This window comes from Coturnix japonica, chromosome 2 (genome assembly GCF_054131305.1).
Source record: "Coturnix japonica strain WE chromosome 2, WE-NBRP24, whole genome shotgun sequence".
NCBI classification, from domain to species: Eukaryota; Metazoa; Chordata; class Aves; order Galliformes; family Phasianidae; genus Coturnix; species Coturnix japonica.
The window spans coordinates 73,313,770-73,339,751 of NC_140664.1; the positions used below are offsets into that span (position 1 = coordinate 73,313,770).

A 25,982-nucleotide genomic window follows, 5' to 3' on the forward strand; every position below is an offset into this window, starting at 1 on the left:
TTAGAGCACCACATTGCTGAGAGAGCTTATAACAGTGCTGCAGGATGTGTGTTGCTTTTGTCTTACAACAACAACAATGTTGTTGTATTTGAAAGTACTTGGCTGTGGTGAAGTCAGTGTTAATTCTGTGGGAAAGATGGATGTGTGGAGTCTACCTGTAATACTTACACTGTCTCCTTCGACCAATATTTATGGCATTTCATGGTCTTCCATAGCCTTATACTCCAAATATCCCTGCGTGATTTAGGAAAATATCTTGGTATCATTTACAGGCCAACTGTGGGTGAATGTTGCACTCTGTCCTGCCTGAATTTATTACTAAGGTACTTTCTCACTTTGGTGAATATAACTCTGAGAAGAGCAGAATTTTCATGAGGAAATGAGGCTTATTCAGTCTTCACCTCTGTGTATTTGTATGAAGCTGTATTTATTTCTGCCTCTCTGAATCTCACTTTAAATTTTTGAACCTGTGTTCCTCCTCTGAAACCCTTTTCTTAGGGTCCGAGTTCCCTACCAGTTTTATGAAAGTGGGCAGCTGAGCAAAGCAGACTAGTCTTCACTGAGAGAAAAGCTAACATGAGAATTTGACCCTAATTAGACATCTAAAAAATTGTAGAAAACTACGTTTCATTTAATTCCACTCTTATAGAAAGGCTTCTTTTTTTCCATTTGACCACTGAACTGAAAAATCATGTAGTCATACAGTCCTAATTAATAGATGATTCCCAAAGGAAAAGAAAGTACATGGCTCTCAGAACTTATATCATTGCATATTTAAAGCATTTTGTCACTGAATAATCTGTTGGTCACTCTTGTGGTACATATTAAATCATATTATAATCAACCTAAAATGCTGGTTGTCTGCTTTTTAGAGAAAATGTAGACTGCATTTTTTACCTAGGAATAAAATCTGTCAAACAGTATAAAATGGTGATTCATGCATGTCTAAATAATGCCAGGTGCCATAGAATAGAAAACATTTTATTACATTTTTCTTTGAAAACAACAGAAAAATCAAAGCAAAATGTTTTGCAGGAACTTAGCTGTTTGATAAATGAGCCTTTGGTATGTTTTCTTTTTATTAAATAGCATTCTGGAACCAAGCAACCAGAATGCATTTTCCTTGTGGAGTTTATAGGTGTTTTATGCATTGAGACTTGTGTTGAGGTGTAGTAAGTTGGTGAACCTGTCCTTTCAGTGTCCCAACTCAGAATGCAAACCACTGCTATCCGATGGACATATGCAGGAGTAAATGAAGTTAAAAGCAGCCAAGCTAATACTGGATATACTGCTTGTCAGTGTTTTACGGGCTGAATTACATCATAGTATCTACAAACAAAGCCTTAGTGAAATAGAAGAACTGATATACATTCTACTGAAGGTATGACTTGTGCTATTAAATACAGTCAAGGCAGTGAGAAGATTGACACAGTTGCTAACATCTCAAAGAATCCAGTTTTTTAATGAGTTTATCAACGTATCAATGATCTTCATTTCAAATTTTCATCCATTTCCTCCTGTATATATAAATCAGTAATATTATTAACAGTGGCTGATTTGGTCAGTAAGGAGGCAGAGACTTTCTTTTGGTCAAGCTTTGTACAGAGGCAGCAGCTGGAGCCTCTAACAGCACAGTACTGGGTCAATTCAGATCTAGAGCAATGTGTTGGTGACCAAGTTTCAGAGGTTCCTTTGTAGAGCAGTGTGGAAGGAGCTACCAACTGAACAACCACATTGTCTCCTTGTTTCCAGCTCAATTTTTCCAGAGGTGCTTAAATCATATGTGTCTTTCCATCAAATAATTTTCAAATCTGAGCCATAATTTATGTTTGTATTTCTAGCAGTTATCTCTCTTGGCAAGGCTTTAGAAAATGTTCTCTCTCTTCTTTAGTTCTTTTTCCACAAAACAGACAGTAATAAGCCCAGTGTCTTCCACCAAAACTAAATTCACTTGATACAATTCCTCACAACAGTGATTAACACCAAAAGAGGCTATGTTGATGAGTTGCTGCATGGTTGCTTTTGGAGACTGAATGCTTTTCTTCCTTTATTATTATATATATATATATATATATATATATATATATATATATATATATAAAGACTCTCTGTCTATACCCAGCAAATCTGAAAGGGGAATGCATTGTCCTCCCAGGGTGTAAACTTGCACTGCTCCTGTGAAAGCAGTAAGGCAACTGATTTATACCAGCTGAGCATATGGCCCGTTGTGTCAACACAGTATGGAACAGGCAATACTGCATCCACTGCTGTTGGCAGTGTTTTTGTTCCCAGTGCTTCCTGATTTTTTTTTTTTTTTTCTGTTCTAATCAAACCCTTAATGTAACAGTAAATTTAAATGTAAACATCACTTTGTTTTTTTGCAGTTAATAGTTGTAGGTCAAATCACTTTTCATTAGGCTTGTAAGATGCTACATGAAGAGATTCTGTGTACCCTAAGGTAATGGTTTGGGTTGTTTGTATCTACTGTACACTTCCCCCAACATGATTTTGAATTTGTATCCTGTTGTAATAAAATAAAAAGAAACAACTACTTCCTGTGTGTTGGTGGCACTGAGGTGATTTCAGTGCTCAGAAGACTCAACAATTAAAGTCATTAAACAATGAGTAGTGCACAAGACTGAAAATTTTAATAGCCTTAGCTTTATCTTTCCTTTTCTGGTCTTCATTAAAGAATGAAGGACGTCAAAGCAGAGGGAGAAATAGGTCTTTTAACTGCTTTCATGTCTTAGAATAGGGAAAATGGGAGGCAAATAACTAGATATGTCATTTTGTTGTAGAGAAAGGCAAGAAGAACTATAAAAACATGCTCTTATACACAGAAATATGAAGTCAGATGTGGACAACCTGATATCTGTCATATCTTTGTGATCCTGATATGGAGAAATGAGCAAAAATAATTGTCTTTATTATCTATGAGCCCAACTAATGTTTGTACTGCAGCACATATCAGTGAGAAGATGTGTTTTTAAGTAACGTTGAATTGGAGTGGAAAAAGGAAAGTTTATCCGTAAGGTCAGCTTTCTGAATGAGATGTTTTTTCTTTAATGTACGTATAGCACTTACCCTTTTGTTCTGCATATATCATGGCAGTAAAATTAATGGAATGACGTGGGTGACAGCAGAACCGAACCCAATTAATTAGGTGGGAGCTGTGTGAACACACCTGGGGTAGGAATCTGATCCTTCAGGGTGAGTGGGAGGAAGATGAAATGCTCGGTGTGGCTCCGCCTAAGCCTCTCTTCCAATTGCAGTTATCCCTAATCTTCCCAAGGAATGAAAACCAAAGTCACTCCAAATCAAAAACTTGTTTATGGGTGAGTGAAGTGACCATGGGCTTCCAGAATATGCATTTTGAGCTTCTTAAGGAACAAGCCGTTCCTGTATGCTGACTTTGCTCTTAAGGATAGTTTTCCTGGTAATGGTACTTGGAATCTGCCACCTGTTTTATATTTACTTATTTCTTTTAATTTTGCGGTATGAATAGCTGTCTTTGAATTCTGGTAGACATTGCAACCAAGAAGTACTAATGAATGTATGAAATTTAATTTGCTAAGAGAGATTCTACCACTTTTGTTTCAAGCAGCCTTCGTCACCAGTGAAGATTTCTCAGACTTCGTGATGCCTGTCAGCTTCAGTAAGACACGTGACCTTCACAGGGAGCTTGAAGATGAAGTGATTCCTTCATATATCGAACAGTTTGAGAGAGATGTTCAGGATGACATAATTATGTTTGGCAGCTTTTCACTGGAACAGGTCAGATTTAAGAACTATGGGATAATTTTATCGCTGTCTTCATAACATGATGATGGCTTGTTGACCTTGTACACTCCAATTCTATTTCACTGCCCAATGATACATATATTGGAGGGGAAAAGATAACCCATTTTATTGGCTTGCTTCATGTCACTGGAACTTTGCTTAGCTAATAGCAGAGTCTTTGTCTCTATTTCAATGTGAGTAAAAATAGATTGCTCTTATTGCTCCTTTCCTAAATAGTGGGGTGTTCCTTACTTCTCTGCAGTAAGTATTGCAATTGAGTTTCAGTCAAGAGCCTAAGCTTAGGACATCTCTCTCTGACAAATTTAACAGGGGCTTATTCATCTATCAACAAGGAAGTTCAGATTGGAATCCAGGAAGGATTTATGTAGCAATATTTATTGTAGAGAGGCTACAATTATTCCCAGTTTATAAATCTGTTGTGTTTTTTCAGAGTGCCAAGGCTTCCTGTGGTTTTCTTTTTGTTATTTCATAGTCTGAAGAGACACGGTTGGGTTCATGTTGACAAAGACACAAGTTTTCAGGGCTGAAATGATACTTGCGGGCACCTAACTACCATTTGTCCCTATGAAAAATCTCATAGCAAGGCTAGGGGACAGGAAAAGAGATTAATTGATGAATCTATCATTTTTAATTAGCAACATGAGAGCAGCACACTGGCTCTGATGGGCTTAAAATAGGTTATCCAGTGACTAATGGTGACCTAAGCTTTCTTTTATTTTCGGAGAAAGTTTTTAGAATTTTTTCACTGCAGGATTAAGCCTCATTGCCTTGCTGACATTTGTTGGGACACAGTTCCCTTCCTTTCCTTCTGAACGTAGTCACTGGGGGAAATGTTTAGACACACTTAATTCATTTTTGACTTCTTTTGCTTGAAAAAAAAAAAAAAAAGAAAAAAGAAAAAAGAAAGAAAATCCTTATTTAAAGTAATTGAGCTAGTCTATTATCAGGATAGGTTCTGTAATTGCAGATGGGTACTCAGTGCTTTATGCTGCATAGAAAAGATTGTGAAGTGACTGTTTTCCGTCACTTATTCCTACAAATCTCTGACTTCAGCTGTCCAAGTCCTGTTCAGGAATTCAGTCATAATGGTGTGGTACAAGTTGTCACTTCCTCATTGCACAATGCTCAGTATTACAGGAGGATCACTATAAAATCTATATTGGCTTCTACCTCATTGGTTTATGTACCCATCCTTCTCTTGAAAGCAAACCAAAAGCACAAGATGACATTGGAAACAGAGGTTACAAAAATGCACGTCTTATGTCATACTGGTATTCCAATGCATGTAGCATAAATGTGAACGCTCTCTGGTCTTTAATGTGCTTTCTGTCCATGATGTGTGGATCAACCTTTGTGGTACTGCAGTACTGAGTACTTTCTGTAGCAGTTGCAAGATTGGTGTTGGTGTGCTGTCCTATTCTTTAGAATCTGCCACTGATGTCTTTGGGACAGTTCCAATTTTTGCTGCTTGATTGTATGTTTATTGGTTTGAAAAAGTCTTTAATTCTCTCTGTGGTATTTACTTTGTATTGAGGAAAAAAATCCTTCCCTTCCATCTGCAGGTTTAGTGAGTAACAGATGTACTTTAGCCAGCATAATTTATGATTAGTTAATTTAATCTGCCACAATGACATAAAGTGAGCCTGAAACAAGCTTCTATCAATTTTGCAGTTAGAGGTAACATAATATTTTCAAATGTCTACCAAACTGAGTAATTAACCCTCAGGCTGAGTGAAGGAGTCTAATAGACATCTCTCACATTCCTTTGCTTTGACAAAATGAAAACAAGACAAGGGAGCCCAAGGGTTAAAAATAACAAATGATAGTTTACAGTGCATGAGAATGGATTTATAACTGAGGTTCAGAAGCACACCTGAGTTGACTCTGCTTCTTTTTAGGCTGCCAAAAATGTCCTTCAATGAGGCATTTGTTTTGCACTAGAGCTTTGCTGACAGCACTGGCATGAGGACATCCAGGCACTAACTCTACTTCATAGTTCAGTATTCTCCTCCTCTGCTTTTAGCTTCATGGTAAATGGGTGGCTTTTATTTAAACAGAAGCTCAGTGTGTGAGATCATCATGATTAAATGTTTTTGAAACAGCTGATGCATTTTCTGTAGGGGGATGAAAAAGGTCCTTGCAAGATTTTAGCTCTGAAACTCTAAGCTAAGTCTTTGTTTCACATTCTGTTTTGTGAACGTAAAGGCTGATAGCTGAGGTCAACAAGAAAAAAACAAGGGGAGATCCAATAGTTTGTTGTAAAGAAACATTAAGCAGATATCAATATTTGATTAACAAACACATTGAAGTATATTAGATCCTGAATGCAGTTCTGTTTCCTGCGGCCTACATCATAGCAGATTTCAAGAGCCTCAGTGACATTTGCTTTTAATAAAGAAAAATGAACAGTATTAAAAGAAAATCATAATCTTGGGACCGTGTTCCAGGTGCAACCAAAGCAGGCTATGAATTACCATCTGTAATGAGATAATGGAGGGATACATGCTTATGGGCAGAACCCGATTGTACAGAGCATAGAAATATACAGAGGAGAGACCTGATATAATACTGGCTGCACGTGTTTGATTAAAGAAAAGATGTTTTCAAAAGATGCGAGACTGCTGAGGATGTAGCAAAAGCTAGAGATTAGAGTGAGATTGTATTTGATGACAACACAGTCTTGCCAATGCTCAATTCAAATGTCATGGGAAAGTACCAGTTGTAGGATTTTAAGCTGTTTCTGAGTAGAGACAATAAAAGTGACTACTTGAGCTTACGTGAGTTTTCTTACAAGCTAACGAGTGGGGAAATTATAAGGACCAATACTTCCTTAGCCATCAAGAATTCCTGCTTGTCCATCATCTTCCTGTGTCTTGCTCAGTGTCCTTGACTAAGTATACTTTGTTCTCAAACTCTGTCTTTCTCTGTAGAATTCAGAAGCTGCATTTAATACCCTGTGCTGGCATAACATCTTGCAGGACCTGAACATTACAGCCATATAGTCAGTTTTGATACATATCTTCAATTGAAAATAATGAAGAACCTCTGAAAGCAAGTGCAAGTTTTACTCTTTGGTACCAGGAGTTGAATGGTAGGAAATGAGATATTTGTTGCAGGATGGATAATAGTATGATGTTGCCTTTCACTGAGAGATTTACCTTTTGGTTAAAAAACGGTTAATGCCTCTGGGCCTTAGACCTAATATTCTTACAGGGCTAATGTCATCATCTTTACCCTGTCATGTAGATCAATTTATATAATGATGGGATGATTAGTTTTCCATTGGTTAATGGTGTATAATGTGAATAAATTTGGTACTGTGAAAGGCAATGATATATCTTCCCTCTAACGAATTCAGTGGAATAAGGCCTCAGTCATATAAAACACAAACACACATCTACTTGCATGTTCTATACCCTTGGATAACACTGACATTTGTATGCCAGTGGTATCTACAGATCTCCCACTCATTAAAGCTGTAGCTTGTTAAGTGTTGTACCATCCTGTACGATCATCTGTGTGTATATGATGCTTGTGTGAATATACACACCTAAAAGCAATGTGGAATTGAAATCTGACTTTTCTGCACTGAAACCTGCCTTCTCCTTTTTGACATTTGCCAAGATTTTATACTGCTGTGATGTTCAAATTAGTCATTTCTTTAGTTTTATTGAGAATTGTAGGTTAAAAATACTAATGTTTCATTTACATCACACCTGAAAGGTGAGCTACTTTGCTTTAGATAAGCTACTTATGCGCTACTCTCATCTGAGTTTCAAAGATTCTCCCTGGTCTGTTAAAATCATAGAATCATAGAATCATAGAATGGCCTGGGTTGAAAAGGGCCTCAAAGATCATCCAGGTTCAACAACCCTGCCACAGCCAGAGTTGCCAACCACTAGACTGCCCAGAGTTACATCCAGCCTTCCCTTGAATGCTTCCAGGGATGGGGCATCCACAACCTCTCTGGGCAACCTATTCCAGTGCTTCACCATCTACAGATATAATAATGATTTCCATTTCATTTATGTGAAATAGTAGGAAAAGTGTGTATCTCCATTTTACTGAGGAAGAAGAAAGGCACAGGTAGTCTAAAATCTACACCCATCAGAAGTGCTTAACACTTTGTCTCAGAGTATATCATTAGGATATGCTCATCACACTCATAATAGTCCTGCTAGGTAGACTGCTTTAGGTCTGCAAGAAAAGCATATTACTAATATCTAAGCTTGAGGAGAAAAGCACAAGGTGACCTTCTCAGAGCCTCGGATATTAGGTTGATTGAATTGGACTTTATATTTTCTTATTGCCTTGTGAGAGTCTAAGACCACCAGCTATGGGTCAGCACTCACAGGGCAGACTTGAAGCCAAACCATATATATTGCCATGGGACTTCTTCACAATGGCAATCTGACATTACTAAATACCTTATTTTTTTCAGTCAGGCTCACTCCTGCTTCTTTATCAGGAAGCCTGGGAGCATTCCAAAGTTCCAAGGCTCCTCTCTATTGCTTCTGAATACTCAGATTTACAGATATCTTCTTCTGGAGTCAGAGAGGATGGAAGGGGAAGGATGGAAATGAACCTCAACAGAAGCACATCTCCACAAAAGATGTTTTACATGTTTGTCAAGGACCTGATACTGTGCTGTCAGGAAACCCACAACATTGATATAGCAGCTCTTTTTAATTGCAATTCTCTTTCGATAGTTTTGTTCAGGAGTTATATTAATTTTAAGTCAAGTAAATAATAAGATAGCAGTAATGAAAGTCATTCTGAAAATATTTTATATTTCACTGAAAAGGATTTCATTTCTTTTTTACTGTGTTCTTTTAGTTAATTTATTAATTTATTTATTAAGATCAGAAGGAAAATTTAGTAACAAAAACGATTCTTGATATTCTATCGAGTTGGAACAATGAACTGTGCAGCTACTGTAATTGATGATACTGCATTTGCTGCTGCTTGAGGTAATCTGACTGGTCAGCTCTCTGGCTCATTATCCTAATATAGTCTCAAGTAAGTAAGTCCATTTCTATGGTTCAGTAGACAGAGGCTACTGGAAAGATTTGTCAAAGAGTATTGGTGACTGCTAAGTCCAACTGAAGTTTAAGTGACTACATCAAATACTGGCACCTGTTAAAAGAAGTGAAGGAATGAAATATTGAAATAACACTATTGATGCACAGAGGCACAAGCCTGAAAAAATGAATAGAATGAAAAAAAAATATTAAAAAATTGCTTATGTATATTTTCCATTTTTTTTTTTCCCCCAGAGAAGTTTTATTTGTATTTTTAGTAAAAATAAATAAATAAATTTAATTAAATAAGTAAATAAATCTGTACTCCCAGCTGTAGTTAAGGGGTAGCTAAGACTAACTTTTATGACAGGAGATTCCTCTGAAGAGCTGATAGACTTCGCAAGTCTTGCTGAACTACAAAGGAATTAATTGGTCTACATACTGTACAGTTTTCCTTTTGTGGTTTTACATTGGAGTTGAATTTGCTGAGATAAATCTGTACTTTTGAGCTTTGCTTCACGGAATAGAATAATTCAGAAGGGAGAAGACCTATGTTGTAGACCCTTAGAATGGACACATGTTTTGAAACTAATGGTTAGAATGAGAACATATACTAAAATGAATACATTCAATGATGTTTTTCATAGCATTACACTGTTGTGCATGGTAGCATTTGAGGAACAGGTCAGACCAGCAGAGCTTAAATTGCAGCTGAAAATGTTTACTGACTACACATTTTACTTAAAGTAGAAAAGAAATAGAACAAGATGGGGGCTTACAGGATGAGACCTGTTCTCTGTAGAGAAAAATTTCTAGACATTTCAACTTGTAATTTTCAATGTTTTATTTAAGGTACTTATACGGTAAAGTGTGCCTAAATTATCTCCATTGCTGTACTTTTCATATACTAATGGTTGGTGAATGTTTCTTAATTACAAAGTGTTCAGCTGTATCGGCAGGCTTGAAATAGAAGATGACGTAAAAGCCAATATAAAGGGAAATTATTGAATAAAACTGAAGATTATGCTTTTAGATTGCAGTTACGCAGGCAAATTTGTGAGGCAGTGCTGTGTTGTCATATGGAAAAAGGAACAGGACTGAGAAAGATGTGGACTGTAACCTAAGACCTAAACATCAGTTTTTATGGGGTTGTAACAAGCAAATTTGTTACTATGACTCAGTTTTGCCTATCTGCAAAACAGACCTAAAAATAGATACTGGCTTTAGGGAAAAATGAGAGAATTAAAAGAGTAAAATTTCATGAGGGACTTTGAAAAGTCTATAGAAATAATAAAAACATTCTGTGCTGAAATTAACAAACATTTTTAAATTAAGGAAGAATGGGGAGGGGGGTTGGAGGGAGGGGCAGAAACCACAAAAAAGCCTCAGTATTTCCAACCAGTATTTCCTTTCAGTTTCTCCTTCCATCGCTCATGTCATAGTTTGCTGCTGGTATCCAGAAAGTAGAGAAGTAAAACCTGGATTTGCTACTTAGCTTATATTCACTCTTTCCTTCCCCTTCCCCTTTCCCTTCCCCTTTCCCTTTCTCTTCCCCTTTCCCTTTCCTTTTCTCTTCCCCTTTCCCTTCCCCTTCCCCTTCCCCTTCCTCTTCCCCTTTCCCTTCCCCTTCCCCTTCCTCTTCCCCTTCCCCTTCCTCTTCCTCTTCCCCTTCCCCTTCCCCTTCCCCTTCCCCTTCCCCTTCCCCTTCCCCTTCCCCTTCCCCTTCCCCTTCCCCTTCCCCTTCCCCTTCCCCTTCCCCTTCCCCTTCCCCTTCCCTTTCCCCTTCCCCCTTCCTTTTCCTTTTTTTCCTTTCTTAACATTAACTACCCATTTTAGATTAAACAGTTCACATAGTTCACTTGGTTTCCACTGGCATTGCTTGTGCTAAATGAATTGGTACTGTACAGAATATATTGCCTAACAGTGGTTAACATCTTCCACTATATCTTGATATTTAAGCTAAGATTACTCAGAGCTTCTTAGTAGCTGCTTATTTCTAGGCTCATCTGAAGACATCTGAACTAGCAGAGCTTTCACAGGGGTAGCATATTTATGCTTAAAGTCTCTTCATCAATTGCAAGAGCCACTGCAGCACTGTACATTTTCAGTGCTCTGCTATGGTTGTCAGACACTCTGATAAATGGCCTTGCATACACTTGTGACACACTGTAGATTTTGATGAGGACATCAAAGCTTTATGACCTTGATGCTATATCTTCTCAACTGTGAAATGAGAAGCATTTGAAGGAATATCTAGTGGTCCCGTAGAAACTACAGGTGGCCTCTCTGTGTACGGCATGACAGAAATGAGAAGGGCAAGTCCTCCCTTGTGAGGCCAGAGAGGGAAAATCTTTATTTTGCAGAAGCTGGGTAGCTCTGCAGCAGAGAACCCTCCAAGGTTTTCTTGGAGCGTCTTAAGAGAAGTGACTCAAGTTCTTTAATTTCTTTTGTATTGTTCGTCTTGGATCAAAAATGTGCATGAAAACATCTGAATTTTATGGAAATTCAGGAATTTGTTTAGCATATTTACTTTACAACCAGTGTTTAACTTTCTGTAGTTGATCGAAATTCGTGCCTTGAATGTAATACTTAACATTTTACAAAATTTCTAGCTCTGCAACAGTATGCGGCCTTTCTGTGTTAATTGACAGCTCAGTCTTCACTGCTGAAAGGTTATTAGAGATAATGCAAAGCTTTACAAATTTATTGAAACAATCAGCCTATAATGTCACTAAATTTATCCATATTACTCAGCGTAAAAAGGATGGAGCAAGACTAAACTAAATCTCACTTTGTGCTCTTCAGGATCAATTCTGAAAGAGCGTGAGTTCTTTTTTTTTTTTTTTCCTAGATGTTACAAATGTCTCAATTGCCTATGTTTTAAATGTTATGCTCATAAACAGTAAATTAGTTTAATTTTTTCTTTGGAGGGAAAGTCATTGCAAGGGGTTTGCTTTTTCTTTCTTCCCTTTTAAAAACCTGACTGAGAGTTCGTGGCAAGTTTTTGGCAGAGTGCACCATGAATAATGCTACCATGTACACAGGATTTTGACACAACTTTAAACGTGGTTTGTAACCATCTCCCAAACAACGTCAATCACATTCCAGTATGTGCGGCTCTCCGGGCAGGCACTGTCCAGCTGCTAGAAGTCCAATCAAGCCATTTATCTCTCAGTGCCTATTTTTCTTGTGATCTCTTTGCTTGTAACACAGAGAAGATACATCACTCAAAATCTCACATTGTGCAGATTTTAATGTATCTTGAAAATTCTTTCTTGATCTCAGATGGTTCTGTGCTATGCATTGCACTAGATCTTGAAAGTTCGTGTAAATGAACTTCCTCACAGCATCTGGAATGTGGAGGAGGAGAGCTGGGTGGCACTGGTGGGATTAGTGGCATGGTGTTTGTTTCTAGTCCTGAAAACTGGTTGCAAGGTGAGCTCAAGCAAGTCACTCACACCTTGTTTCTTCCACATGTGAAAATGAGGAAGACAGGAATTCACTGCAAAATGTTTTGGGATGACCAGATGGAAACTGAGAAGAACTTTTGTTTGGGTGTTTATAGCTGGAATGTCAGCCCTTTGGGCTTGTTTCTACCTGCGCTGTGATGTGCTGATAGTAAGGGATTTCTCAAGGAGAGGGATGAAGGTGAAATGCTGGGATTCCCTGTATGTGGGATACCTGTGGGCAGTGGGAGTTGCTGGAGATCCTACTTAGTAGTGTCCTCACACATCCTCTGCTGTACCCGTCTAGTGGGGAGGGAGGTGAGCCCTCACAGCTCTCTCCTCACAAGTAATGCTTATCTCATCAGGGCAAAGTTCCACTGGCTGCTTCAAATCATGACAAGGTGAATGCTTAGCAGAAGTTTGCAATAGCAGTACTAGGAATGCACTGAAAGGGAAGGGTAAATATTTTATGGCATGACTTAGTTAAATGATAGAATACCAATCATGTTTTGCTTAGAAGCTTGTTGAATTTTGTGGAGTTTCTCTTAAATGAATAGGGTGTCTTTGGAAGAGGTTTTTTGGATTTTCTTCCAAATTGAAAATTGTTTCAGGAATCAAAACTTGCCATTTGTGAAATAGTTTCACAATGAAAATTGTCAGTCAGCACTGATTAATAGTATTGAGTCAGGTTCTTGTTTTTGCCTACTGTAGAAACAATACTTACCATTGTTTGTCTCAATGCTGAGCCCAAACTGAAATACTTTGTTCTGTTACTGGTCTTGATCATACTGTCTGAAATCAGCAGATGAGACATTCACATAATTAAACCTCCAGATAACCAATGAGGAAACTGGGAAAGACCTACAAAGAAGAGGACTCTGCAGCTAAAGTGCTGCCTGGTATCAGGATAGGAAATAGGATAAAGCAGTGCTATGATTGAGCCCTTCTGTCCTCAAGCAATGCCCCGCTTTCTCCATTACACCTCTTGTGAGCTCTAAAGGATATTCCGAAGTTCCCAGATTTTAGTCACTTTCTGAAGGGGCCCCTAAATGTCTGCGTCGACATGAAGTGAAACCACATTTCATGCCTTCTTGTTGGGAACGCCCATTGCCAACAATGGGTCATTTTTACAGTCTAGACAATGCGGGTGTCATGATGAGAAACGGGCTTAGTTATGTGCGCGATGGTATATGCCATTGAGAAAAGGCTCTTGAGTTTATTCCTGTAAATCTCTGATTCAAGGGGTATTGCGGCAATGATTAAACCACATTTAAAAAAAAATTACATGGGCTGCTCTGCTTTTGAAAACTTACACATTTTTTCCTCTATTAAATTGCTTCCTGGTGATGGAAATGTCTAGATGTATTTTTTTTTCTTCTTCTACTGCATCTACTTTCCTTTAGCTTGCACACCCTTGAGGTAATTAGTGTAGGTTAAAATTTACATAACTGACTTTGGGGTTTTGCAAATAGGAAAGATGGAAATTTATTCAAGGTGGTGAATAATTCATTTTAAAGCAAGTTTCCTGTTTTTTTTTTTTTTTTTTTTTTTTTTTTTTAATCACATAGAAGATGTATTACAGACTCTTAGAGGTTTTCTGAAAAGGACCCTAAGCACTGAATTTTTGATATATTTTATTTCTTAGTGTAGGTAAAGAAATATTAACCATGACTCATTGCACTTTTCCTGTTCAATAAGATTTGAATAAACTTAACAAATTTATTAGGTAGATGATAGAGCTTTTTAAAAATTATCATGACACACTGTGACAAATATTTTACTAGGATCCGGAAGAAATAGCTTTAACTCATATTCCCACTGTCACTTCAGAGGCAGAGAGATGGAAAACAGTGTAGTTCATACAGAGAACCTCGATTCATATTTTCTTTTGAATATTCATTATTTAATTAAGATTAGAAAGATAAACAAGGGGATTGGATAGCTATGGGGATCTGGTAATATAATCAATTTTTAAAAGAAGTCTATTCCTACTCAGCATAAACTGAGACTGGCATCATCTGGAAGATATTGTCCTTTCAAAGATACTTTACTTTCACTTTAGGTGAAACAAGTTTTCTGTGTCTTCTTACTTCTATATCTAAATAATTACCTCATAAAACTGTCTGTCCCTGGCATTCCTAAGAGCTTTAACTAGGAGATAAATTATGAACTAAGCCTTTCTCTCACCTTCTTCACTAACTTTTGCTTTAACTTGCTTCAGTCCAAAATTTCAAACACTCCTCCCATCTGCCACCAAACTCTGATTGGAAGCATTTACCATTAACCGTTCTTGAGGACATTGAGCACTGTTGCTGAGTGCACTTTCAAATGCCCCAGCTGTGGTAGCCCAGACTGCCCTCACCAGAAAGCTCCAAACTCTACTAGATCAGAGTCAGGACTGGAGCCAGCTCCCAGCCCTTCCCAAATGGCGTAGGTGGTGATTCACTGAGCTGCAGAAAAACTCAACACCAGCATTTGTGGGGGTGGGAGAAAACACAGGGCCTAGTCCCTGTTCTGGAGGTTTGTGATGAACTTGAGCCAGAAGTCATCCAAGAGCTTCATGCTGGACAGCTGTAATCAACCTGCTGGGGGAGATGATTGCTTATCTAAGTTAGTCTCCCATGTGTTGCAACATCCAAAAATATCAGTTCCTCTTACCCAATACCCTAAAAACAGCGGCAATGATACAGGGCCTCAAGTTTCAGTGCAGGGCAAGCTGTGGGCTCTCCAGTATTTTGTGAGTAATTGTTTTGTATGTTACATCTTGTTATGCATGTACAAGCAAACTTACATATGCATATATGTATGCGTATGTATCTGTGACAGTTTTTACTGCAAAAAAAAGTATTGGGGGACACTACACTGTGCAAATGCACATTGTACAGATGAAGCTTTTAAGGGAAGATTAGAATGTGGTTTCCCTTAGAATTAATGTAGTATATGTATGCAAAAGTATACAAGAAAAGAAAAGGAAAACTTAATGGAATGAAGTAGTGATAACTCAAATTCCTAACTGCTTTTGAAAAGCTTCAACCAGAAGACTTAAGGCAAAACTCTGGAAAATTGTTTATTTATGGCTTTTACTTCCATGATTTTTCTGTATATTTGGAAAAAGAATTATTATTATTGTTATCATTTGCTTGTAGGACTCAAAGGAAGCCTCCCATCACAACAAAAAAAAATTGCAAGCCAGGATTCATAGGCTCTTTCAAAGGTAGGTCAGATAAGGGCTACTTTGTACTTCCATCTAATGTGCTTTCCTTCCAAAGGTCTTTCAGTGCTTTACAGATATTAATGAATGGAACCTCTCCCATACAAAAGACCTCAGGCCTAAAAAAATTGAGCCTGCTCTTCTGAAAGAAACCTCTGTTTTGGTTACCTCCATTTTCAGATACCCTGCTTGGTCTGCAATTTTTAAGTGCTATACACAGTGCACTTCAAAAGGTGACCAAATGGCTTCTCCCAGTGCCCTTCATCCCTGCCACTGAGTAAGCCCCAGAGATTGAAGGAAATATGAATTGGAGCAATGTTTTCCTGATCAAGCTAAGCATGACCTTCAGATAAATACATGTGTCAAATTACCTGTAAAGAAATGAATGGAGGAAATAAATAACCCTCATGGATATAGCTAAGGAAGCTCTGTTTACTGTGACAGCTGATGAGCATGCTGGAGAACACAAAAGAGGCCTAACTTGACTGACTAAATTATGCTCTTGAATCTAATATTCAGTGAAAAGGGAGAAAGGAAGAAAACGGTACAACCCAAAAAGAGATCAAATGCGGTTATTTAAATGTTTGATGTTCAGTAATGGAAAGTGTTTACCTTCATAATTGTGTATTAGCAGCTAATAAAGGCAATAGATACAGTAGTTTAAAAGTAATAAAATCAACAACAAAGTGTATTTAATTTTAAATTGAATTGCAAGCAAATGGGCATCCTAATGAACCTCTGTGTCAATGCAGCTCTAACCAAATTAAATGAAATAATTTCCATCGTGAGAAGCTAAATAAGTACGAAGTTACAAACAGATGATTCTTCCTGAGGAGAAAAGTTAACTTCTTGGATGTTTCAGCTCTAGGAATTAGCTAATCACATTCAAGGATTATCTTCTGTTCCTTCCATTTAGCGAAACTTAACCCAAGTCTACTTGAATGCATCTCAAGGAGAAAACATGTAAAGATGATTGACCATGCATTTCTTGTGTTCAGTCCCGAGCATCATGGTTTCTTGTCCTTACTTTTGATCAGTCCTGGCTTAGTCAAAATTCTCAGCTATGTTATTGGCACAAACATCTATGCAGACCTTCCAGCTAATTCAGCTGTTGCCTGTGCATTTATGTGATTCAGTTCTTCTGGTAGAGAAATGTGGAAAACAATTTAGCTCTGTGCCAGTGGTAATTTTACTGATGAAAATGGATATCTATGTTTCTAAAATAATATTTTTTTAAAAGGAATAGGGAAAGTCTGAGTAGAAAATGGGTGGAAGCAGTGTATCAAGAACTTGGAGAAAGCTTCTGAAGAGTGGAATTCAAACTGTTCTAAGTAGCACATGTACACAAGGCTGGGATGTTTAGCATGATTACCAAATCACTGAAGATAGTTGTCAATAAAAGACCATGCTAATCCTACTTCTAACATTATCATCTAGCCTGCAAAAGTAGGAACAGGAATGTAGATGCTGAAACTGAAGTTTCCAAATCCAGACAGAAAATACTGAATGGAAATAGTCCAGAAGTGCAGCCAGGCAAAATCTTGTGATATTTTCTTCTTTATGAACATCAGCTTTCACCTCTTTCTTTTGATAATGACTAAAAACTTTGCTGCTATATGGGTTGGCAGCCCAAAAGGGCTTGTCCCCTGGTTTTCTACATTGTCTTTATGTCCAAGCTAATCCTGAATTCCAGTTGTACCTAGTATGGTGATTTCTCCTTAGCTTTTCAAGACTCCTCTTGGCATGTTGCAGGCAGCTCCTGTTGCTGGCTGTGGGACACAAACTGCCTGCTCATCCTCCAGCTTCTGAGAGCTTAGGGACATTCCTTTTTAGATACAAGTACAGAGTAGGGACAGAGGAATTGATCCTGGTTCTGGGTCTGTTGAGAGTTGAATGGAATTGCCAAAGCACAAAGGTTTTGTAGGGCCTATTGTAAACGACTCAGTTGTGTGTTTGCTCCTGCTGTGCACTAGAAAACAGGGCTTTTCTCATAGGTTCCAATACCTTTCTTGCATCCTATGCATTAAGTAATGTAGTGCTGGGGTGTCTGGTGAAGGTCTGTACTTATGCTATTTCCTGGAGTTCTGTACTGATATAGGGACCATTCCTAAACAAGAATTCTTTGTGGAGGTATAATTATCCCAAAAGTTAATTTAACAAAAAGTTAACATATGAGTGCCAAAGAAGGTTTAATGGTTCACATACAGCTGAAAAGCTGTGCATGCATATGTATATATAATACACATACATATATGTATGCATACATATATTAGTTACATAAATAATGCTAATTTAAATTAGATTTATTAAAAATATAAGACACATCTAAAAGTACAAGACTGTTTCAGAACAAAAATAATAGATTAAACTTATAAAGGCAACCTCTTTCCCAGGGGACTGATGATGCTCAAAAATGTGTTCCAAAGATGTCCATCAGTCCTGAAAAGCATCGACAAAGGCAATGGGTTCCCACTTTAAACATAGTTAATTTAGAATCCAGGCCCAAAAGTTCCTTTGTGTCAGCCTGTGGCACAGACTGACAAGTAATTTGCATATTACCAAAGCTGTGACTGCTTTTTTCCTATGCTACTTCTTGAAGCCTACCCATTTCTCCATGTAGCACACTGTTGTTTCCCCTGGGTGCCCTGCAGGGCTTATGATATATTCAAGGAAAACATCAAACTGCAATATAGTTCCAATGGCAAGCATTTCTCCTGCCTGCACTGCAGATAATTCCTTTTCAGCTCTTCTTCCCTTTTCCCTTTGTAACTGTTGCAGAGAGGGAAGCCAGTCATTGGCAGCAGAGGTGAATGGATGTGGAGAAGTTCCAAGCAGCTCTGGTAACCTTGCAGGCATGAGTACTGGATTAAAAGGAGCAGCCGAACTTTGTGCAAAGGTGAGGTCCTCCATGAGTACTCTTTTACTGATGTGAACTGCTAAATGACTAGATTGATTGTATTGCATTAGTCTCTCTCTGTATTTTTTCCTTTCATAGTTTAAGAGGATAGAATTTAGCAGGTTTGAAAATATGCTTTCCAGCAGTAGTAACTATACGCTTAAAGAGAATGTCTAAAGCTATTAATGATGAATCATTTGGGCATGGCAAGAGTTCTTCAAAACAGTTTGTCAGCGCTGGCCAAGCAAAGTCTTTCAGCAGGAGATGAGACAGCTATGCCACCATGCAAATGAGACAGGCTTGAAATATGATGAATCTTCTATCTCCTTTTCCTACTCGACTGACACTCGCTTTGAGGAAGGTTGTAAATGCAAGAGAGATTGTGGTATAATTCCTCAGACTGGCGTTTCTGCCCCCCAGTCACTATTCGATTATCTTCCAAATTGCTGTGTTTCAGAGAGATAAAGATTTTTTATGGCTTGCTGACTTGAAACAACCAGAAGAGCCAGAAAAGAGATGGCTAACCGGCCATGCATAGTAATTCCATTGGTAAATGACAAAATCTTTGTTTGTATGACATTTCCAAAATTACTACAGAAGATGAATCTAAAATACAAAATGTCACATTTGGCATGCAAGACTATCACAATATATTTCAGTATAAAATTCATAGAGGCGTTTAATTTAGAATGTGTTTAATAACGAAGTCTGCCTGCATCAGTAATCCTGCCTTGAGGTTTAAAAAGATTGTCTTATTTATTCACATAATGTTAATTTTTTTTATATATGATTTAGAAACCAAAAATATTAAGGTTAAATCTTCATTGTTAATTAAGATTTTCTAATTAAGCTGAAAATAATTGTCATTCAGATTAGTTGTTAAGTATGGTTTGTGTTGAAAAACAAAAGAAGTTTAACAAATTCAGCTGTTTATTTAACTGCTTCATTTAATTCCAGAAGCTTTCTATCTATATGGAAATATGGTATCTCTTCCAAAATAAATCCAAGGCAGGATTAAGGAAGAGATTATTAGCTACTGTAGGTTTAAATTGCAAGACTACTAAACCCAGTAGTCAAGGTAGCCATTTGATTCTAAAATGTGGCACGGGTTCTTGTATCACATTACATTAAAAGGAGATGACTCTTGGACTAACATTTTCTCAAAATAATGAGAGAAATGGATATCTTACTGGGGAAAATCACTGCTCATTTGAAGCACTAGATAGTTAGTTGTTGTAGAAGCCATTTAATCTATTGAAGTCAACAAAGGAGCCAAAATGGAACTCCCTAATTACATGCTTGTACCCGTAGGTTGTATTTGGGCAGCACTGATGTGCCTCCTGTCCTAGTGGGACGGACCCTACACCTTCACACAGGTGAACCTTGCAGGCATCAAGGTGCTTTCCTCTGCCAGCCTCCATGCTACAAGCTGAGTGTAAAAGAAAAGCACTGAAAAGTCATTTCAGATATGCAACATGTTTATTCTATGCTAAATATTCTGTAACTTAGACAACATCTTGTCAGCAGAAAGCAGCTGTTGGATTCTTTGTATGGTCTTGGAAAAAATGTACCTGTAGGGAGTGGTTGTTACACTCTACATGCATTGCACTTTGATTGCTATTCATAAGAGAATCTGATTATATGATAATCAGAAGGCAAAAGGATACTCTGCTTATTACACAGCACTAATAGCCTTGGCAATGCTAATAATTAGTGCAAGAACATGGCCTGCCTTGTCTCTCCATGCTTGCAGCCTGCAAGATCATGTTTTGTGCTTGTCTTACAAAGCGTAATGTATCTTTGAAGATGTTGCTTTCCAGTGAATTCTGCCTTACAGTTGCAGACTACTTGTTTCTGGTGCCATACTTCAACAGCTCCACCTTCCCCTTAAGGACACTGAACATTTTATTAGCAGCGTTTATATTATTTTTTTTTTTAATCTGTCATCTCTGTGACTTTTGCCCTCACTATTTGCAAATCCTATGTTAGCAATAGGTAATTGCAGGCTGAAGAAGAAGCGTACTTGCGGTAGTTGTTTTCTTGAAGAAATTTGTTCTGGCTAATTGTATGGTTAACATCAACCCAACCCATGTCAGTAACTCAGAGCTTTCTCCTTAGGTTGACTGCTCCAAGACACCGCAGCCGATAGAAGTTCACATCAAGTGCCTGAGGGGAGTCAAAGATAAGGTCCCCAAAGGCCATTATACCCTGAAACTTTCTGTTCTCAGCTGCCTTGGTGGTGGCTTGCTGCAGTGGCCCAAACAGAAGGAGGAGCCTTGGGCCAGAACTACTTTACCTGTTAGTCATGATGGAAACTTCTACAATGCTGAAATGTACTTCGGACAAAGTATCCAGGCGGTAAGCAACACTTCTTAAATATGCTGTCTTTGCTTTGAAAGTTAAAACACATCCTCTCATTCTCCTTCAGGCTTATATATTTAATGCATTCCATCATGTTCATAATTTATTTAATAATTTAAGGTGCAATTTAGGAAGGTGCAATTTTTTTTCCCCTAGGTTAACCCTCATCACTCACTCTAAAAGTGCCAAATATACAGTACATCATGTAGTATTGTCAGCTAATTTAAAATTTTACTTTTATTCTCTCTTATCTATGCAGCTTGTCAGCTATGTAATTTGATTTCAGTAAAGTAGCTTTAGAATAATAAATGAACGAGTGGGTGTATATAAACACATGAATGCCCAAATCCTTCTGTGAGTTTTTAGCTCCATTGACCCCTATTTGCCAAAAAAGCAGCATTTGGATTATTTTGGAAGGAGCCCAAATACTTGAGGCTCTATTCTGTCTTTTGCGACTGAGGCACACATATTTTCCTGCCTAAGCATGCTGTGCATGGCAGGATTGTTGTGTGTCAGTTGCTCACTCTTGTAGCTAATGCCTAGTGCTGGTTGAAGCATTGGTCTCAGTTAAACTCTCTGGCACAGAAAAGCTTCTTTACAATTTGAAAAACAACCCTGATTTCTCTCGATGTCCTTTTTTGTTATGAGACATCGGTAGAATGGAAAGGACAGCTTTTCCATTTTCAATTACTATTCATTTTACTGTACAACCTGACTGGCAGTTATCTTTCCTCCACCCCTTCCATTCTGCTAAGCACTGTGTAGATACAGAAAAAACAAAAAGACAATCCCTATCTCTTTCAGATAAATAATTTTCATGTGCAGCACTGATGCTTTGAATTATTTGTCGATATGTCATTTCATCTGTTGGGTTTGTGATATGGAAACTGCTACTAACTCACTACTTCTGCTTCTTAATTGTTTATCATTTGTAATAGAAAATGAACAGCGTGTCTATAAATACAGCTGTTGACATGAAAATAATTACTTGTATAAAGAAGGAAATTGTGGATGTGAATCTTACGTGATGTTAAAACAAATGCATATAGTCTGTCAGAGAAATCACTGATGCCAAGTTGAGATTCCTCTCTAACTGAGCTATCCACAACCTTGAACAAGAAGTGTTGTCTTCCCAGATTTCACTGGAAGGAAAAGACTAAAGGCAGTTCTACAGAATGACTATGCCATGCCCCTCCTCTTGTTATCAGCATTGTTCTTCTCCTGGGTCCTGCCTGCTGCTTTGCTTCCCTGTGGGTAATGTCCCTCATTCAAAACTACATGGCTCTGTTCTCACAACTAAGTTAGAGCTAGTTCAGATCGACCTGTCTTTTGTCCAGCAGCTCCTCAGTGCAAAGGAATGCCTGACACAGATTTCTGAAGAGTGTGTGCGGTCCACACTCTTTCTGTGAGTCTCTGATGAATTTTGTGGACTTCTCAAAAACTGCTTACAGGTGAATACTTCATCCAAAGGTCTGACAGAAATGTTTGGTTCTAGCATTTTTTCCACAATTTTCTCTTTGAATCTCACACAGGCCATTTAATTAACTTCTAGTCCTGTTAAAATGCAGGACCAGTTGATCCCCTGTTGATTTTCTGTCTTCATTACTGTACAATGGACAGGAAAAGATTAATGTTCTAATTTAAAAGAAGCTCTTTTATCCACTTATTCTGAAGGTATAGGCATTGTATCCCAATCACTTCTACCTTTCTGCTCTTCTGCTATTACCACACAATCTTAAGGTATATTTCAGAAAAAACCCTTAAGATCTGTGTTGAGATGAGGCAAATTTCAGGCTGCAGCCAATTAAAATATACTACAAAAATTAGTGCAAGTAGTGAGGTCTTATTGGTGAGATCCAGATAGGGATCTGGACTTGATTGCAACCATGTATACAGCTCTGCTTCCCTGGGATGTATTACAGGGGGAAATGCAAGAGCTCACATATATAGAATAAGCTTTTGTTTTCATTGGCTGGAATAGTGATAGAAGTTCAGTGTAAACATGGTGAAAAGGAAGACATGCATGCTCGATATTGAAGGAAAAGCACAGTTTTAACTAATATATTAGAGAAATTGTTCCAGAACACTACATCCTTCCAAAAATAATAACCCTGTCATGTCGGCAAAGTTGGTGTCAGCATGGGTTACCTGCTGCGTACAGAAAGTGCTGGTCATGTAAGTTAGATCTGCCTCAGGGCTAGTCTGACTTGCGCACCCGACCTTTCAAGAATGTTTTTTGTTCATTAATCAATGTTCTTTGCTCCAGCTTGCCAGCTCCCTTTCCTTCACTGTCCTCCTTTCTAGTTTGTCAACCTACCTCCCCTAATAACCTCTGCCTGCATACTAGACAGTGGCTCCTAATAGCTCCAGTTGAATTTTATTTGGTTTTCAGTAAGGCCAGATGGTCATGTGAGGTTTTTCTTTACTTCTTCCACCTCCCCCCCAAGTTAAATTATGCTGTACAAAACATATATGAGCACTTTGGATAGGGATAAAGTATAACTGCTGTTTCAAATAGCTACATCTTTTCAGGAATAGCACCAAACAGCATCATCTGAAGGGGACTTGTTTTAGTGTTTCAAAGACATTTTTATATAATAATTTATGCAAAGGGACTGTAGACTTTCAGGGAGTTAATGCTGTCTGGTTTAGGTGAAACAGGTCTCTGGGGAGACCCGATAGCAGCCTTTTGAAATCTAAAGGGAGGCTATAAGAAAGAAGCAGACAGACCCTTTAGCAGGCCGTGTTGTGACAGGACAAAGGAAAATGGTTTTAAAGTAAAAGAGGGGAGATTTAGATTGAAGATGAGGAAAACATTTTTTACAGTAAAGGTAGTAAGGCACCAGAACAGGTTTCCCAGAGAGGTGGTGAATGTCCCATCCCTGGAGACTTTCCAGATCATGCTGGACAGAGCCCTGAGAAACCTGATGGAACTGTAGGTGTGTTCATTGCAGGGGATTTGAACTAGATGACATTTAAGGGTTTCTTCTACTATGAGAAGTGAATTTTAAGACACATGTCTCTATTTCAAATATTTGCATATTTTTAAATTAAAATAAAAGCAATTCAGGAAACCTTCCCAGGAAAATATTGCAAGTTAGAAAACGAATTTTTGTTCAGGTAGGAAATTTTCACCTGCTATGAATAACATTTGAAGTCAATGAGACTGCATGCAAATGGCATTTAGAAAATGTTCTTTAAGCTACTCAGTCACCTGGGATATCAGTTGAGCACCAATGAAGCGAATCAGAGAATCACAAACTGATTGAGGTGGGAAGGGACCTCTGGAGGGCATCTGGTTCGTTCCCAGCTCAAGCAGGGCCACATAGAAGCATGCATGTGTAGCAGCAAGGCCAGTTGGATTGGTGCTGGGCTCCCCAGCCTGCCTTTTGGCTCTAGTTCCATTGCATCTATGTGGCAGAGGCCATTCTTTTGTGCCAGCCTACCAGATTTGGTTCCTCAACAAAAAAATGCGAGCTCCAGGAGTCTGTCAATACTGGAGCAACATGTTTTCCCTGATGTAGCTGGAAGTGAAGATGGCACTAAATCAGTTCATACACATATTGAGTTAGAGTTGGTGACAGAACAATTCAGAGATCTGTAGATTTTTAAGGAGTATATCAGTTGGTTATTATTTATGTACCAGTGTGGCAAGGTACGAGCAATATTATAACAGTAGCTGGGTACCATTTTGTTTTACTTGAGGGAAATTCAGTATGAATAAAACAGCAACTTTTCAGACATGACATTTAATCCACACATGTAAATCACACCGGATCTATTATTCATTATTAAAAGGGCACCATATTTTTATTACGCTGAAAATGAAACACAAATGCTGTGAAAAATTTAGTGCCTTTTCCTGAAGTTTCAAGACACTTATCATGCAGTCATCTAGCAGGGGCTGACACTCATTTTAAAATATAGCTACAAAATTAATAAATTTGAACTCTTTGGCTTGGAAAAAGAGGACGTTCCATTTCACTAAATGAGGTGAATTTATTTTTTATTTAAGGCTTCTTGGGTACTTAAGATGGCAAGGTACTTTGGTAACGTTCAGATTACGATCTGTGACAAGTAAAGTTCATATCTTTGTTGTTATAAGTCATTTCCAGCATTTTCTATCCTGAAGTGCATTTTGAAAACTACATATATCAGAAACTGATTAACATAACCTAAGGTATTAATTCTTAAAATATGATGAAACAAACAGTTTCAAGGTCCTTATTTTCTGTGTCAGCAGCTGTCTAAGGACTGTGATGCTTTTGGTAATTACAAAACAAGGTATCATTAGGAAAAGTAGAGCACAAACTTTTTTTTTTTTCTTCCTTATTTTGTTCCTGAGCTAAACACTGGCACAGATGAAGAAAATTTAGCTCTAGGATACTTTATAGGACATAAGAGTCTGATACAGTATGAGAAAAGATAGGAAGTAATAATACATGGTTATGCCAGAGGACTTTTGAAATGAGAGCCACTTAAATTTTCACTGGATGCAATTATTTGCAGTTGGGATGATAAGGTGCTACATGAACCTTTTGGTAAATGCAAGAACTAAGCTTAGACAGGCACTCATGTATTTGAAGACTGCAGTTCTGATGGTTTTTCACACAAAGGGAAAACACAGTTATTACCATTTCTATTTGTTTATCCAAGTTTGTTTAGGATTTTGGTCCTTGGGTACCATCTGCTAAATGTGTTTTTGTAAAAGCTCCTGAAGCGGTGTGCTTTTGGAGCAATTCTGTCCAGGCTGTGTCATCCCTCTGAGAACAGACCTCCATAGTGTGCTCCTTCCACATGAGGCTACCACTCCATGCTGCTCAGCCTTCAGTGGTTCTCCACTCTAAAAAATGCTTGTGAGCCTTTCTCTCAGCAGAAAGTGTCATGGGGCCCTTCTTTGCCCAGTGCTGCGTAGAGTACTAATTCTCTCTTCCAGACATGGGCTGCATCTGGCTGATTTCCCAGCAAGGCACTGGGGTCTTTTGCTGCCCATAGATGGACTTTCCCAACATAGAAAGATCAATTTCCAGCACTGTGTGAAGACTTGAAGGGATTCATTAAGTCTGGTGTGCTGGCATTATAAAGCCATTGCATAATAGAATCTATTGCTTCTACTGTATTTAGCGTTATGCAATTGATTTACATATGGAAAAGGTTACTGCTTATACTAGTTTTTGTTTTCAGTAATTAATTGGACTTATGTTGTAAGCTGTTGTCTAGTCATTGTGCTCCTGTGGGGTTCCTGG

At 38.1% G+C, this 25,982-nt stretch overlaps 1 protein-coding gene across 4 annotated transcripts in view; it reads left to right on the forward strand.

Moving 5' to 3' along the window:
* Positions 1 to 25,982, forward strand: part of LOC107309587 (uncharacterized) — a 167,670-nt gene that overhangs the window by 34,328 nt on the left and 107,360 nt on the right. For all 4 annotated transcript variants that reach the window (XR_014942755.1, XR_014942756.1, XM_085537754.1 and 1 more), the window contains exons 7-10: positions 3,605 to 3,774; positions 15,415 to 15,482; positions 18,258 to 18,375; positions 20,494 to 20,733. Coding sequence is in view for 2 of the 4 variants with exons in the window: in XM_085537754.1 (XP_085393880.1) it covers positions 3,605 to 3,774; positions 15,415 to 15,482; positions 18,258 to 18,375; positions 20,494 to 20,733 (596 nt within the window). In the remaining 2 variants the exon portion in view is untranslated. The remainder of the gene's footprint in view (positions 1 to 3,604; positions 3,775 to 15,414; positions 15,483 to 18,257; positions 18,376 to 20,493; positions 20,734 to 25,982) is intronic.